Genomic DNA, 15,473 nt, shown 5'->3' on the forward strand with positions numbered 1-15,473 from the left:
TTTGCACCTTGAGCTACCAAAATGTTTTCACCAAACAAAGAAGGTTCACCAGGGTCTTTTAACATGCTGAAATTCTCAACTCCCTAGGTCTTGTTACTTTTTCAGTCCAAACTGAGGTTCAAAGTTCAGTTTCCTCCTATAGAAGCTCTCTTATGTCTCTCTTGTTTATCACAGTAAATGAAGGGTGATTGATAAGTTCATGGCTTTAAGGTAAAAGGAGATAAGCTCTCGTTGGTGCACAAGTTATCATGTTATTCTGTCCACTGACATACAGTAGATTGCAACAGCTGTAAGCACCAGTTGTAGGTGCAACAGTTTAAAACAAATGTTTCCTTGTTAGTAGAAATCTGTGCTGCTAATGCATGTCTGTTTTGTGTATTTTTATTACCTGCGGGTCCAGGTTTGTACAGAGAGTGGTCAGGTTGTGCAGCACTATCATACTTTCTTCTGCATTCAGCTGCACGAAGGCTTGACCAGGAGCGACACACCGAAACAGCAGAGGCAGGCTACAGAGAGAGAGAGAGAACATTGATTAAGGATAAAACACATTTGGAGGGTTTAACACATTACATGGGTTCAGACTCACTATAAGGGGTTGAAGTTGCTGTCCTGCTGATAAACAAGCTCAGTGTAGTAGTTGGTGAGGTTGAGAGGTAAGGCGGAGTGGTTGAGGAGGGCGATATTCAGAGGGTTCACTGTGAACACCTGGATAACCTGCAGAGAGGAAGGAGGGGTATGAACATTAACAAGCTAGTCTGCACATCATTCATCCATCTATCATCACTTATTTCATTAATATTCATTAATTTCAATCCTAGTGAACAAAACCTGAGTTGTAGTTTAAGAATATGTTCCGTTACCTCTGCTGATCCAAACGACTGAAGATCCTCCAGCGTGAGGAAGGGTATGAAAGGACCGATGTACTCAGCAAACCAGGCTGTAGAGTTTAGTTCTGGGTCGCTCGGATTGTAACACCTTGGCACCGTCGCTACAATGATAAAAAGCAAATATTTCAGTGGAGAATTTGTACTGACTAGAGGAATAAATAAAGAATATATATATATATATATATATATATATATATATATATGTGCTATTCTGAAGACTGACCTGAGGTGAGGTAGACCCTGATGGTGCTGAACACATCTTGCCTCACGAAGTCTGCAGCGGTGTAGTTGTATTCACCAAGAACTGAAACGCTGAAACAACACAAAATGAAATTTGATTTAAAAATGATGACGGATGGTAAGAAGTCATCCTACTGGACAGTTGGTGTTGTGCACCTCCCTTTAAAATCTGTAATATTTAAAATGAATTTATGTGTTTGCGTTGTACTGCTTTTGCCTGGAGGAGTTGGGGGGGGAGAATTGATGTGGGTGGGGTTACCGGAATATTATCATGTGGCTGTACTTGTGTGTATTTTTCATTTTAATAATTAATTCTTTGCCTGTCTAATCATAAAACTAAAGCATACATACAGCTTTTGGAAGGCCAGACACGTGGCGTTGTATGTGATGCTGGGGCTGATCAGACTCTTGGTGAGGAAGACCAGGTAGTTGTGGAGGCTTCGGTCAAACCAAGTGTTGACCTCTGACCTCTTGGAGCTTCTAAGGGCCATGGGCCAGACGCAAGGCAATGTGGGCTGCCCCACCACCTCTGGGAGAGACTCCTGTAGTGAATACACACAGTAATGTGGTTATATCATCACAGTGTGTTGGCATTTCTTTGTGTGTTTGTGAGTGCGGTACGTACGATCTCCAGGAACGTTTGTATCTGGACGTAGTTGTTGTAGAGCACACAGAGCTGTGCGTCATTGTCAACAACATCAGGGCGACGGAGGAGATCCCCCACAGCTGAAGGAGGCATGGAGTTCACCAACTAGTAGAACAACAATTAAAATGAGTCATTCTCCTTGTCCTGATTTGTTTTCTACAGTTCTCTTCACACACCCCTCTTATTTCTGAACACATACCTGATGCATTCTGTCATGAGGCATGAGCGACAGGAATGTGGTCAGGTTGGGGAACTGGAATCCCATGAATGAACGTTCCATGAAACTGTAGAAACTGTGGTTGTAGTTGTCGCCATAGCAGCGGAGAGGTACTGGTCCTAGAATGAAGGGGAGTGAAAGAGGTCAGCTGTAGACCAGACTTTCATTTGCCGACTTAAAGTGAAGGGTGAAAGCTTGGTTTCAGAGATGATATATAAAAGGTGGTTAATTTAGTAAACAACATTCATTTTGCTAACTGTAAACCTGCTGTTGATGGTGTTAAAAAGAAAGGGTTTGTGTATAAAAATTTGTGTTTGTTTTTGTATTTATTGATTAATAATAATCCTGATGACTTATTTGACATTTTATTTTGTAAATGTCACCATGAAAACTGGTAGTAGTTTTCTTTCAGTGTGATTTCTTTACCTCTGAGAGTCTGAATGATGTGGTTGTAGATCTCTTTCTTTGTATCTTCATTCAGAGATGAGATTGTTGAATTCAGGTCCTCTACTCTGAAATAGAAATAAAATTAAATAAAATTTAAAATGCGACAATAATTTTTGTTTTTTCTGGTACAGGGCTACATTCGTTGATATGTAGCATTCGAAATCCACAGAGGCAACTTCATCATCATCAATTTACACGTACCCCTGCTGCTCGATACTGCAGTTCCTTCCTGTTAGTATTCCAAAGAATGGTGCAACATGCTGCGGCGACAGGTTGACCAGCAGGGGGCGCAGTCGCTTTTGGAGCCACAGCAACACAACTGCGTCACTCACTGAGTGATCTGAGAGATTTGCGCGATCAAATACAACTTGTAGCATGGCTGACCTCACTGGAGGGGAGAACATGTTTTCATGACCCTGCAGAAAAAGGAAAAAAAAGAGCAAAGATAAAGTGTAGGTAAAGTGTAAAGTGATAAAGTTTTTTTCTTTTTTTACAGACAGACTTTAAGAAACAGGATTTTTTGGGTGTATTTAGAACTGATGTTTGTAGGAAGTCTGTAAGTATGACACACACTCACCATGATAGCAGGTGAGAAGTCATCAAAGAAGGCTGGGAGTTGTTGGCTGGGGACGTGATTCATCACCATTTGGACCTGGGCAGGAGAGGTGAGCTGGCCAGGTGTGGCAGACACCTCTGCTAGCTGTCTGACTGTCAGCTGTGGCAAGGCTTCCATCTGCAGGTACACAAACATATAAAGATGGTCAAAACAAAGACAAAAAAACAAAACAAAAAACAGGAAATGCAATGCAACAGAAGGTACCGCTGAGAAGTTGGAGTAGAGCATCTGTATGTCGTGGAAGGACACGAGGCTGGAGAAACCTCCCAGGTTCATCTGCAGCCATTCTCCACTGTTTTTAGTGTGTAAACTACAGCTGGGGTCTGAAACACAAAAACACACAGAACAAACACAACTTTACTCCTCTGAAGGAGACATGTACTTCTGTGCACTTTATGCATGCACCATATACAAGAAACCCTGCTAACTGTGGTGTAGTTGTAATGTGATGTACCGGTATCTCAAGAAAAGACCAGTGATCTCAACAATGATTTTTATGGTCCCCAGAAGATGAACAGTAGTGACTTTGGTGATCTTTGGAGCCTCTTCATTTTGTGCCATTTATTGGTGAATAATTACACTTTTCTAGCACTTCAAGTCATGACAGTATATCACAGAAACACCAAGGTGTTGTTGGCCTCAGCTGTACTTTGATCTTGATGAAAACAAGCATATTAGGGATATTTTTCTGTTCACATACTTCCTTTCAATACTTCCTTTACTACGTTTTCCTGTACTTCACATGAATGTGGCATGAGTATAGATTTGGGCCTCACTTTTAAGTGATGAAGGTCAAAGGTCTTGGCAGAGATCCATCTGGGATCCAAGAACCAGCACAGACTTTTACATGTTGCTTTCACACTTTTAATTTTATATCACCACCCTTTCTTTAAGCACCTACCTGTGTCATTCCTGGTCAGGAAAACCTTGATGAAGTGTGTGTAGACAGACATCTGCCTGGGTAGTGTCATGTCTGGCTGGAGCTGACTCAAAATCTTCACACTGAGTTCAAAAAAGAGTTGTATGGTTAATGCAGAGTGTGACAACATTTTGACATCACAAGACAGGAGAAGTGCAAGAAGCTCCTGTGATAAATGCTGCACAGCTCACATGTGTTGGTAGGTGCTGCAGTTCAATCCCTTTGTGGTGAGACACGACAGGAAGTCAGGGGAAACAGCAGGCAGGAAGGGGCGAAGCCGGCTGTTGAACCACTGCTGGATGAAGGCAGGATTATTGAGGCTGGCTATGCTGAAGGCGTCCAGTCGGATTTCTCGTATAGAGTCCAGAATCATTGGCAATGCAGGATTCTGGGGGTCCAGAGTCTACAAGAAAGATTAAAAAATGTCCAGGGTCTAGGTCAGATATTTTAACAACTTCACACAGATGACACAGCGAGCAAAAATGACATGGTTGTATTTTTCAGTCTAATAGATGCAACTGCTCTGTACCTACACCGTCAAACCAAATAAAATAGCAATTATCAGTTAAAAAAAGGGTAAAGTTAGGAGTATTGCTGATTTGTACCTTGCTGGCAAGAAGATCCAGAGCTTCATTAAGCACAAGAGAGGCTTTGGAGAGGAGAAGCTTCCACACAGGTCTGGACCCGCTGGAGTTGGAGGAGCGATTACACATCAGCATCGCTGCCAGATCCTCTGCTGTTAAGGCTGACAGCTGTGTGATGAAACAGAAAAATCACAACAGGTGAGAAAATACACGCACTGACTGATTGTTTTGCACAGTGGTAGGTTTAGGACCAGTTGTTGATCTTGGATGTTTTGTTGTCTCACCGAGGCGCAAGCAAATTCCTCAACGGCAAAGTCACAGAAACGTCCCTTCATCTTCCCGCTGTCGAGGAGGCGCTGCACCATTGTGCTGTGGTTTAAAAATGAAAGAGAAGCTCAAACTTTTGTTGACAATATATTTGGCATAAGTGTGGAGCCCAAAATAAGATAAATCCCACCTATTCACTCCAACACAAATGTCGGTTTCTGTGAAAAAACACCAATAAATCAATTCATGGTGATTACAAACATCAAAATTTTTTTAAATCTATTTTTTTAGGTAATTAGACAACTTACCATTTGTCATGGTAACACTGCACTACAGGGAGAAAAAATTAAGATGGTTATGTGGCCAGTATGAGACAATGTCAGCAATATTTAGACAAAAAACAAACCAAAAATCACAGGTAATTACCTCTCCACTGTACATGATGCAACCTATAATAAAGACACAAGTAAATGCAAATTACTTGGTATAGTTTTAACACATTTCAGTGACAAGTATACATTATGTGCAGTGAGGGAAGATGGCAACCTCAGATGCTGCACAGAATCAGCTCTTTCCACTTGAATCAACTTGCATAATTCCTCTATAATATAGCTTTTGATAATGGGGATCATACTGGATTATACACCGCATGTACATGTGACACCTACAAATGTATGGCCACAGTTGTTAAGTCATTTTATGTTTTTATCTGTGAAAAACGCCAGATTTGACACAATGGTTTTGATTAGGGTTTTTTTTTTAAATGTAATTGCGCCGCCGCGCCACAAGAGGAAGTGTCTCCCCAGGTGAACGCTGATCGAAGTTAAGCTGCGTGAGCATTTCGCTCCTCAAACCGAGAACAGCCCGCAGACTACGCAAAGCTAGCATCTCCTGTATCTCATTTTCCTTCACAAAACAGGTTAGTAGTGTGTATTATCGTATCACAACATATTTCTAATGAGCTTAAGAGCCTTGTTTGCGTTGTTTTATTGAGTTTGATGTAGAAAATAGCGGGTTTTGTCAGGCGAGAAACGAGTTTTGCTAGCTTCCGTGTTAACGGTGTAACAAGATGGCTGCCGTGTTGTCAACCATTTTTATTGCAACTATAGCGACCTTACTGTTGATATTTTCAATTCAACTGTAGCTCCTCGGCACATGTACCTTTACTGAAGCTGTTTAATTGAGGTTTTGAGGGAAATGCTGTTATTTAAATATTTACGTTGTCATTCGCTGAAGTCATGTTGTTAGGGAAACACTGTAAATGACATGTAGTGATATTTTTGCAATGTTTAATGGACTAATATGCTTGTGCAATGTGAGCTTATTAGTATTATTGTTTATATTTGCTAAATATGTTAATATATGATAATTGTGTTTCAGGTATGCAGTGGAACAGTAAAATAAGCAGGTTTGACTACAGAGTTAAAGTTACTGGTCAGATATATTTTTGAAACAGCTGTAACTGATGTTGCGCTCTGTATTGTGATAAAAAGATAATAAAGCTTGTTAGCTTTTCCCCAGTTCAACTTAATGTTTGTTTGCAATCGTTCATTGTATAGCCAGCAAGAGAGAAATTGGTCCTATAGTTATAATTTTTGTTTTACTGCAAATGTATGCTGTGCAGCTAAATAATGTTGAATCCCACAGAATTTTTCATATTCAAATGGAGATCCCAAAGTTTTATGACATCCCAAATTACCAAGCTGAATTTTGGGGGAATCTGTTTAAAAGACATCTGGAATATTTTGATTATATTGTGGTACAGACATAAGAAACAATAAGTCTTGTGTTTGAATTTTACAGATGATTTTTCCAACCTTTAAGTTGAAAAATCTTCTGAAAACTTAAGGTAAAAAATGGGAAAAATAATAACAAAAGACTAAAATGTCTCACTAAAAAGAGTATCTGTTACATACTTCTGTGTAATGCTGTTTTACAGACCGTGCTTCTCACCTGGTGGCAGGTGTTTGGATAAGGCCATCTTGCTGTAGGTGATGACTGAAGCTATATCAAGAGGAACTATAGGCATGGCCAAGTCCATTCTGGCAAACCTGGAACATCAACACAGGTGGAATTAATGTCACAATGTAATAATTAAAATGATTAATTCATTGTTCTATGAAAACCCTCCAACACATTTAGATATGAACTTACAGTGTTTCGTATGATGAACAGGAGAGGTTTCCCTTGAAATACAGAAAACAAAGATGATTACTTTAACAAGCAGTGCAAAATGAAAATTCTGAATAAAGAGAAATAACATTTCTCTCTTTACCCTTTGAAGGAGCGGGACGAGGTTGGACAGGAACTCGGAAAACTTCTGATGCTCAGGAGGCTCAGTCAGGTAATCAAACAGCATATTGATGATGACGCTTTTCTCTGGAAGATTAGGAAGGCTCAACACAAGCAGCTCTGCACTCTGCTTTGGAGTCAGGAGTCGTAGGGCCTCCATCTAGAAAGGAGTAAAGGAACAGGGAAAAAAGTTTATCATTGCTGAAAATGACAAAGTAATGTCAGTGCTGGCCCCTTCTTTTAATTCCTTGTTGTTTGCAAAAGTGAAATCTCACTGGGTTGAAGCGTGGGTTGAGATGCAGCAGCTCTCCAAGAGTCAAAAACTGTGAAAATGGACCCAGATTCTCCATTAGCCACTCTGCACTGCCCATGGAGCCGTTCACACATCCTGGACCTGAAGCAAGCCATGGAGATAAAGAGATACATGGAAATGGATCTGAAAATAGTCACAACATTATTGTCATTCAGAGTGGAGCAAGTACCTGAGTGTGGTTGTGACAGGAAACGGAGGACGAAATCCTTCAAGACCATGTGCTGCTGTTTTAAGGTCATGTCATCAAACTGGTGAATAAATACCTGCAGTCTGACAATAAAGTCACAGACAGAAGAATAATTAATTAATTAATTAATCAGGATGATTAATTTGCTCTAATTTGAGCTGAACTTTGTTCAGTTGTACTAAAGACAGTAGCCTGCATGTTAGCATGTGGTAACCCATGGTGGTTACTTACATCTGCTGGTACGTCTGACAGCTGATGTTCCTGTGGGTCAGACACTGCAGAAACCTTCCTGATGCAAACGGCAGGAATGGGCTCAGGCGCTCAGAGAACCACTTCCTGATCTCTCTGCTGTTCATCAGCTGCTCATCGGTCAGCATCGACACTCTGATCTCACTAATCACATCCAAAACCTCAGACGCTGATGGACCAACCATGGGCATAGACTGTGGGCAAGGTCAGTTTATTCAGTCACTACAGATTCTATTGACTGGAGACGTCCTGCCTCACATTTTCTTAAACTTTATGGACTTTTGGATTTTAATAAGAAGCTGAGGATGTTCATCAGAGGTTTAAAAAGCTACTGACCATGTTAGCCAGGATGTCCAGAGCTGGGTTCAAGACATTGGAGAGTTTAGTGAGCAGCATCTTCCACAGCACGTCAGAGTGGCTGCTGTTTCCAGGCAGGTCACACTTCAGGAGAGACACCAGCTGATGGGCTGTGAAGTTCTCCAGCTGTGTGTGTGACAGAGTGTGTGTTCATTTAGTAATTTAGCCAAACAGGCAGCAAGTTGCAGAGAAGCCACTCCTGATTTTGACTCACCCGTGCACATGCATATTTCTCCAGGGTAAAATTACAGGGGACATCCATGGAGCCTGATGTGTTGAAGTAAAACTCCAGGTCAGAGCTGTGAATACATGTAAATTAGTAAATACACATCAGTACAGAGACTGTTACAACAATTCAGATCATTCTGGATATAAATCATAAAAAATGAAATACCTGTCGATTCCTCTGCAGATTTCTGCAGCTGTGAAACAGATACAAAAGAAAAACAAAACAATATAAGCTCTGAAAACACTTACAATGATGTAACCAGTAGTAAAATGAGGCCTAACATTGATGTTTGTCAAAGAGTTCTTACCATTGAAATGGATTGCTGGGCACTGTGAATGACAAATCACATTAAATGTTAATAAATTTAGATAATATAACTAAAATGCTAAAGGAGTTCATCAACAAAATTCAGAAAAGAGCTACAGAATGCAGGTAAAATAGATTGATTGTAAATATAAACTGAGTTAATTTAGAGAAATCTCACCGTGATATTCTCTGGTGCACACGCTGTTCAAATAGAAACAGAAACTATTCAGTCATTCAGTCTTAATCAGAGGATCCCATCTCAGCTCAGTCAAAAGATTAAATTGTATTTATGATTTAATTGTATAAATCTGTGTTTATGGTCCTCCTGTTTTTTCATGTGTGTGTGAGAAAGAGAGACTGACCGCCAGGTGCGATGTTGATCAGTTCATTTATACCAGCCCAGGTGGCTGGCTCAAAGTCCGGAGGCAGAGATGGTATGGCACTGTACAGCCGCTCAAAGCTGACACACAAATAACAACAAAAACATTTAAAACTCCCCTGTACGCACGTTTTAAGATATGTAAAAATACTCTGTATCTATGAATGAGAATCAGCTAATAACATTAACAATGGTTCAGTTCCAGTTAATACTTCAACGCAACAGTTAGTGATATTATTAGTCACACCTGTTTGATAAGTCAAAATATCTGCTGTGAAATAGTTATACTGAGTTAATGTAAAGAAAATAAATAAACAAATTTGGCTGGAATTAATCACTAACAGCAGTGGTAAACCAGAAAACCATGTGAAAGTACTCACATGTGCTTGTAGACACCACAGGGCAGATTGACCTGAGAAATAGATAATAAATAAATATTTTCTAATTAAACATACAGGACAGGAGTGTGTTGAAAAATGATCATTACAAAGCTTTTACCTCTCTGGAGAGCAAAACCACATGGTGTAGGACCTCTGGAAGTTGTTCAGGGGACTCCATCAGGAAGTCAAACACTTGGTTGATAACAACATCTTTCTCTGGAGGAGTAGGAAGAGGCAGCAACAGCATCTCTGCTATTTGTTTTGGAGTCAAGAGGTGAAGAACCTCCAGCTGGACAGGACACAAGAGAGGAGAGGATACGTTATTTACAGTATACCTAAGGCCTCACTGAAGTCGGTTTTAGATGAAGTATTTCAGCGTGTTCAGGTCTTCCAGACTTACTCCAGAGAAGTGTGGGTTGAGCATGTAGAACTCTGTGACGGTGGCGAATCTCGAGAAGAAGCCAAAGTTGTTTTTGAGCCACTCTGCACTGTTATTGGCTGAGGAGAGACACTGGGGGTCTGAAACATATGCACAGAAATGAATGTATAGTTAGGAAATTAGCCTAAGAAACTATACTGCTAACTTTAAACCATCACAGACTTTAACTCATGTTGCTTCATACTTTTACTTTTTAACTTACACAACCTGTCTTCATGGTAATGTGAGCACCTACCTGCAGTGTGGTTCCTGGTCAGGAAAACCTTGATGAAGTGTGTGTAGACAGACATCTGTCTGGGTGGTGTCATGTGTGACTGGAGATGACTCAAAATCTGGACACTGAGTTCAAAAAGAGTTGAAATGGTCGTATGGTTAATGCAGAGTGTGACAATATTTTGACACCACAAGACAGGAGAGATGTAAGAAGCTGAGACAGAAAGGAAAACCAGGATGGTTCATTTGCTTGTTAGCTCGTTTAGCCTGTTAGCATATTAGCTTGTGGTAACCCATGGTGGTTACTTACATCTGCTGGTACGTCTGACAGCTGATGTTCCTGTGGGTCAGACACTGCAGAAACCTTCCTGATGCAAACGGCAGGAATGGGCTCAGGCGCTCAGAGAACCACTTCCTGATCTCTCTGTTCATCAGCTGCTCATCGGTCAGCATCGACACTCTGATCTCACTAATCACATCCAAAACCTCAGATGCTGATGGACCAACCATGGGCATAGACTGTGGGCAAGGTCAGTTTATTCAGTCACTACAGATTCTATTGACTGGAGACGTCCTGCCTCACATTTTCTTAAACTTTATGGACTTTTGGATTTTAATAAGAAGCTGAGGATGTTCATCAGAGGTTTAAAAAGCTACTGACCATGTTAGCCAGGATGTCCAGAGCTGGGTTCAAGACATTGGAGAGTTTAGTGAGCAGCATCTTCCACAGCACGTCAGAGTGGCTGCTGTTTCCAGGCAGGTCACACTTCAGGAGAGACACCAGCTGATGGGCTGTGAAGTTCTCCAGCTGTGTGTGTGACAGAGTGTGTGTTCATTTAGTAATTTAGCCAAACAGGCAGCAAGTTGCAGAGAAGCCACTCCTGATTTTGACTCACCCGTGCACATGCATATTTCTCCAGGGTAAAATTACAGGGGACATCCATGGAGCCTGATGTGTTGAAGTAAGACTCCAGGTCAGAGCTGTGAATACATGTAAATTAGTAAATACACATCAGTACAGAGACTGTTACAACAATTCAGATCATTCTGGATATAAATCATAAAAAATGAAATACCTGTCGATTCCTCTGCAGATTTCAGCAGCTGTCAAATAGCACCAAAAGAATAAAATAAGAGATTTAGGCTCTGAAAACACAATAATGTATCGAGTAATAAAATGAGGCTTAACACTGATGTACGTCTAAGAGCTCTTACCATTGAAGTGGATTGCTGGGCACTGTGAATGACAAATTTAATACATTTAGATAATATAAAAAAAATATGTGCAAGTGTTTATCAATAGAACTCATAAAGAGCTACAAAACATGTCAAATAGATTCATTGGAAATATAAATTGAGTTAATTCAGAGAAACCTCACCGTGATCTCTGGCACACACACTGTTCAAATGGAAACAGAAAATATTTAGTTAACTATTATGTAAACATAATAACAGTTACAATTAAATGACTATTTTAAAAACGGAGAGAAGACCTCAGTCATGATTTAATTATATAAATCTGTGTTTATGGTCCTCCTGTTTTTTCATGTGTGTGTGAGAAAGAGAGACTGACCGCCAGGTGCGATGTTGATCAGTTCATTTATACCAGCCCAGGTGGCTGGCTCAAAGTCCGCAGGCAGAGATGGTATGGCACTGTACAGCCGCTCAAAGCTGACACACAAATAACAACAAAAACATTTAAAACTCCCTGATAGACACATTTGGAAGTACAGAAAAATACTCTGCATCTATGAATGAGACTCAGTTCTACATGTCTGAAACTCAGTCAGACCCAGACTCAGATGAGGAGTCTGTTGTGCACCAAAATTGGTGACTAGCAGACGTATCAGAATGATATGTGTACTTAGCATCTTGTACTTGTTTCTGTTGTTTGTTAGCATGTTAGCATGTAACTGGCAGTGGCTAACAGAGAGTTAGTGTTTGTGCTGATGCAAACTCTCGCTCTCTGTACTGACAGGTTCGCTCTGTGCTGGAGGTCTCAGCTTTCTTTTGTCCCGCTACGCAGACTGAAAGGATTGTTTCCTTAGTTATGCAACTTATGAAATCCAGCCTGTCTGAATATGTGCTTTGAAGACTGTCATTGTTTCACTGCAGTTCCAAGGAGGAAATGCTCATCCATGGTGTTGAATACTTATTTCTATCACGATATGTCTCGTATCAAATAAAAAGCCCTTTATGGACAGTTTAACAAGGTGGAAAACTTGATTTTCATTGAAGGGGGTTAATGTAAAGGAAAAACAAAACAAAAACAATTGGCTGGAATTAATCAGCAGCAGTGGTTAATTATGAAATGATCTGAAAGTACTTACATGTGTTTGTAGACACCACAGGGCAGATTGACCTGAGAAATAGATAATAAATAAATATTTCATAATTAAACATACAGGATAGGAGTGTGCTGAAAAATGATCATTACAAAGCTTTTACCTCTCTGGAGAGCAAAACCACATGGTGTAGGACCTCTGGAAGTTGTTCAGGGGACTCCATCAGGAAGTCAAACACTTGGTTGATAACAACATCTTTCTCTGGAGGAGTAGGAAGAGGCAGCAACAGCATCTCTGCTATTTGTTTTGGAGTCAAGAGGTGAAGAACCTCCAGCTGGACAGGACACAAGAGAGGAGAGGATACGTTATTTACAGTATACCTAAGGCCTCACTGAAGTCGGTTTTAGATGAAGTATTTCAGCGTGTTCAGGTCTTCCAGACTTACTCCAGAGAAGTGTGGGTTGAGCATGTAGAACTCTGTGACGGTGGCGAATCTCGAGAAGAAGCCAAAGTTGTTTTTGAGCCACTCTGCACTGTTATTGGCTGAGGAGAGACACTGGGGGTCTGAAACATATGCACAGAAATGAATGTATAGTTAGGAAATTAGCCTAAGAAACTATACTGCTAACTTTAAACCATCACAGACTTTAACTCATGTTGCTTCATACTTTTACTTTTTAACTTACACAACCTGTCTTCATGGTAATGTAAGCACCTACCTGCAGTGTGGTTCCTGGTCAGGAAAACCTTGATGAAGTGTGTGTAGACAGACATCTGTCTGGGTGGTGTCATGTGTGACTGGAGATGACTCAAAATCTGGACACTGAGTTCAAAAAGAGTTGAAATGGTCGTATGGTTAATGCAGAGTGTGACAATATTTTGACACCACAAGACAGGAGAGGTGTAAGAAGCTGAGACAGAAAGGAAAACCAGGATGGTTCATTTGCTTGTTAGCTCGTTTAGCCTGTTAGCATATTAGCTTGTGGTAACCTGTGGTGGTTACTTACATCTGCTGGTACGTCTGACAGCTGATGTTCCTGTGGGTCAGACACTGCAGAAACCTTCCTGATGCAAACGGCAGGAATGGGCTCAGGCGCTCAGAGAACCACTTCCTGATCTCTCTGTTGTTCATCAGCTGCTCATCGGTCAGCATCGACACTCTGATCTCACTAATCACATCCAAAACCTCAGACGCTGATGGACCAACCATGGGCATAGACTGTGGGCAAGGTCAGTTTATTCAGTCACTACAGATTCTATTGACTGGAGACGTCCTGCCTCACATTTTCTTAAACTTTATGGACTTTTGGATTTTAATAAGAAGCTGAGGATGTTCATCAGGGGTTTAAAAAGCTACTGACCATGTTAGCCAGGATGTCCAGAGCTGGGTTCAAGACATTGGAGAGTTTAGTGAGCAGCATCTTCCACAGCACGTCAGAGTGGCTGCTGTTTCCAGGCAGGTCACACTTCAGGAGAGACACCAGCTGATGGGCTGTGAAGTTCTCCAGCTGTGTGTGTGACAGAGTGTGTGTTCATTTAGTAATTTAGCCAAACAGGCAGCAAGTTGCAGAGAAGCCACTCCTGATTTTGACTCACCCGTGCACATGCATATTTCTCCAGGGTAAAATTACAGGGGACATCCATAGAGCCTGATGTGTTGAAGTAAGACTCCAGGTCAGAGCTGTGAATACATGTAAATTAGTAAATACACATCAGTACAGAGACTGTTACAACAATTCAGATCATTCTGGATATAAATCATAAAAAATGAAATACCTGTCGATTCCTCTGCAGATTTCAGCAGCTGTCAAATAGCACCAAAAGAATAAAATAAGAGATTTAGGCTCTGAAAACACAATAATGTATCGAGTAATAAAATGAGGCTTAACACTGATGTACGTCTAAGAGCTCTTACCATTGAAGTGGATTGCTGGGCACTGTGAATGACAAATTTAATACATTTAGATAATATAAAAAAATATGTGCAAGTGTTTATCAATAGAACTCATAAAGAGCTACAAAACATGTCAAATAGATTAATTGGAAATATAAATTGAGTTAATTCAGAGAAACCTCACCGTGATCTCTGGCACACACACTGTTCAAATGGAAACAGAAAATATTTAGTTAACTATTATGTAAACATAATAACAGTTACAATTAAATGACTATTTTAAAAACGGAGAGAAGACCTCAATCATGATATAATTATATAAATCTGTGTTTATGGTCCTCCTGTTTTTTCATGTGTGTGTGAGAAAGAGAGACTGACCGTCAGGTGCGATGTTGATCAGTTCATTTATACCAGCCCAGGTGGCTGGCTCAAAGTCCGCAGGCAGAGATGGTATGGCACTGTACAGCCGCTCAAAGCTGACACACAAATAACAACAAAAACATTTAAAACTCCCTGATAGACACATTTGGAAGTACAGAAAAATACTCTGCATCTATGAATGAGACTCAGTTCTACATGTCTGAAACTCAGTCAGACCCAGACTCAGATGAGGAGTCTGTTGTGCACCAAAATTGGCAACTGTCAGGCGCATCATTATGCTAAGTGTACTTAGCATCTTGTACTTGTTTCTGTTGTTTGTTAGCATGTTAGCATGTAACTGGCAGTGGCTAACAGAGAGTTAGTGTTTGTGTTGATGCAAACTCTCGCTCTCTGTACTGACAGGTTCGCTCTGTGCTGGAGGTCTCAGCTTTCTTTTGTCCCACCACGCAGACTGAAAGAATTGTTTCCTTAGTTATGCAACTTATGAAATCCAGCCTGTCTGAATATGTGCTTTGAAGACTGTCATTGTTTCACTGCAGTTCCAAGGAGGAAATGCTCATCCATGGTGTTGAATACTTATTTCTATCACAATATGTCTCGTATCAAATAAAAAGCCCTTTATGGACAGTTTAACAAGGTGGAAAACTTGATTTTCATTGAAGGGGGTTAATGTAAAGGAAAAACAAAACAAAAACAATTGGCTGGAATTAATCAGCAGCAGTGGTTAATTATGAAATGATCTGAAA

At 40.5% G+C, this 15,473-nt stretch overlaps 1 protein-coding gene and 1 long non-coding RNA gene across 53 annotated transcripts in view; one reads left to right on the plus strand and one right to left on the minus strand.

Moving 5' to 3' along the window:
- mslnb (mesothelin b) overlaps positions 1–15,473 on the minus strand; it is a 41,562-nt gene that overhangs the window by 8,928 nt on the left and 17,161 nt on the right. For 9 of the 50 annotated variants that reach the window (XM_051070436.1, XM_051070441.1, XM_051070438.1 and 6 more), the window contains 41 exons: positions 14,725–14,822; positions 14,531–14,550; positions 14,368–14,389; positions 14,229–14,256; positions 14,049–14,133; positions 13,814–13,960; positions 13,460–13,671; positions 13,172–13,275; positions 9,916–10,034; positions 9,634–9,804; positions 9,516–9,547; positions 9,119–9,216; positions 8,935–8,957; positions 8,758–8,779; positions 8,616–8,643; positions 8,436–8,520; positions 8,201–8,347; positions 7,847–8,058; positions 7,598–7,698; positions 7,391–7,509; positions 7,099–7,275; positions 6,978–7,009; positions 6,777–6,874; positions 5,250–5,272; positions 5,132–5,153; positions 5,014–5,041; positions 4,841–4,925; positions 4,578–4,724; positions 4,164–4,375; positions 3,955–4,055; positions 3,258–3,376; positions 3,015–3,170; positions 2,639–2,853; positions 2,417–2,502; positions 1,973–2,109; positions 1,753–1,878; positions 1,479–1,669; positions 1,111–1,199; positions 861–988; positions 587–714; positions 389–506 (listed from right to left, as the gene is read on the minus strand). In XM_051070436.1, the coding sequence (XP_050926393.1) occupies positions 389–506; positions 587–714; positions 861–988; positions 1,111–1,199; positions 1,479–1,669; positions 1,753–1,878; positions 1,973–2,109; positions 2,417–2,502; positions 2,639–2,853; positions 3,015–3,170; positions 3,258–3,376; positions 3,955–4,055; positions 4,164–4,375; positions 4,578–4,724; positions 4,841–4,925; positions 5,014–5,041; positions 5,132–5,153; positions 5,250–5,272; positions 6,777–6,874; positions 6,978–7,009; positions 7,099–7,275; positions 7,391–7,509; positions 7,598–7,698; positions 7,847–8,058; positions 8,201–8,347; positions 8,436–8,520; positions 8,616–8,643; positions 8,758–8,779; positions 8,935–8,957; positions 9,119–9,216; positions 9,516–9,547; positions 9,634–9,804; positions 9,916–10,034; positions 13,172–13,275; positions 13,460–13,671; positions 13,814–13,960; positions 14,049–14,133; positions 14,229–14,256; positions 14,368–14,389; positions 14,531–14,550; positions 14,725–14,822 (4,291 nt within the window). Of the gene's footprint in view, positions 1–388; positions 507–586; positions 715–860; positions 989–1,110; positions 1,200–1,478; positions 1,670–1,752; positions 1,879–1,972; positions 2,110–2,416; positions 2,503–2,638; positions 2,854–3,014; positions 3,171–3,257; positions 3,377–3,954; positions 4,056–4,163; positions 4,376–4,577; positions 4,725–4,840; positions 4,926–5,013; positions 5,042–5,131; positions 5,154–5,249; positions 5,273–6,776; positions 6,875–6,977; positions 7,010–7,098; positions 7,276–7,390; positions 7,510–7,597; positions 7,699–7,846; positions 8,059–8,200; positions 8,348–8,435; positions 8,521–8,615; positions 8,644–8,757; positions 8,780–8,934; positions 8,958–9,118; positions 9,217–9,515; positions 9,548–9,633; positions 9,805–9,915; positions 10,035–10,189; positions 10,294–10,653; positions 10,687–10,828; positions 10,976–11,063; positions 11,149–11,243; positions 11,272–11,382; positions 11,405–11,546; positions 11,567–11,740; positions 11,839–12,497; positions 12,530–12,615; positions 12,787–12,897; positions 13,017–13,171; positions 13,276–13,459; positions 13,672–13,813; positions 13,961–14,048; positions 14,134–14,228; positions 14,257–14,367; positions 14,390–14,530; positions 14,551–14,724; positions 14,823–15,473 lie in introns of all 50 variants that reach the window. The other 41 variants (XM_051070452.1, XM_051070456.1, XM_051070457.1 and 38 more) reach the window with 32 other exon arrangements.
- Positions 5,650–15,451, plus strand: LOC108887213 (uncharacterized). Of its 3 annotated transcripts, none has more exons than XR_001961576.1 (4): positions 5,650–5,742; positions 6,763–6,891; positions 7,108–7,167; positions 15,130–15,451. It is a non-coding gene; the product is annotated as an uncharacterized LOC108887213 (long non-coding RNA). The 3 variants fall into 3 exon arrangements; XR_007813207.1 differs by having other exon boundaries at positions 6,787–6,891; XR_001961577.2 differs by lacking the exon at positions 15,130–15,451 and adding an exon at positions 12,146–12,326.

Source organism: Lates calcarifer, linkage group LG5 (assembly GCF_001640805.2).
Source record: "Lates calcarifer isolate ASB-BC8 linkage group LG5, TLL_Latcal_v3, whole genome shotgun sequence".
NCBI lineage: Eukaryota > Metazoa > Chordata > Actinopteri > Centropomidae > Lates > Lates calcarifer.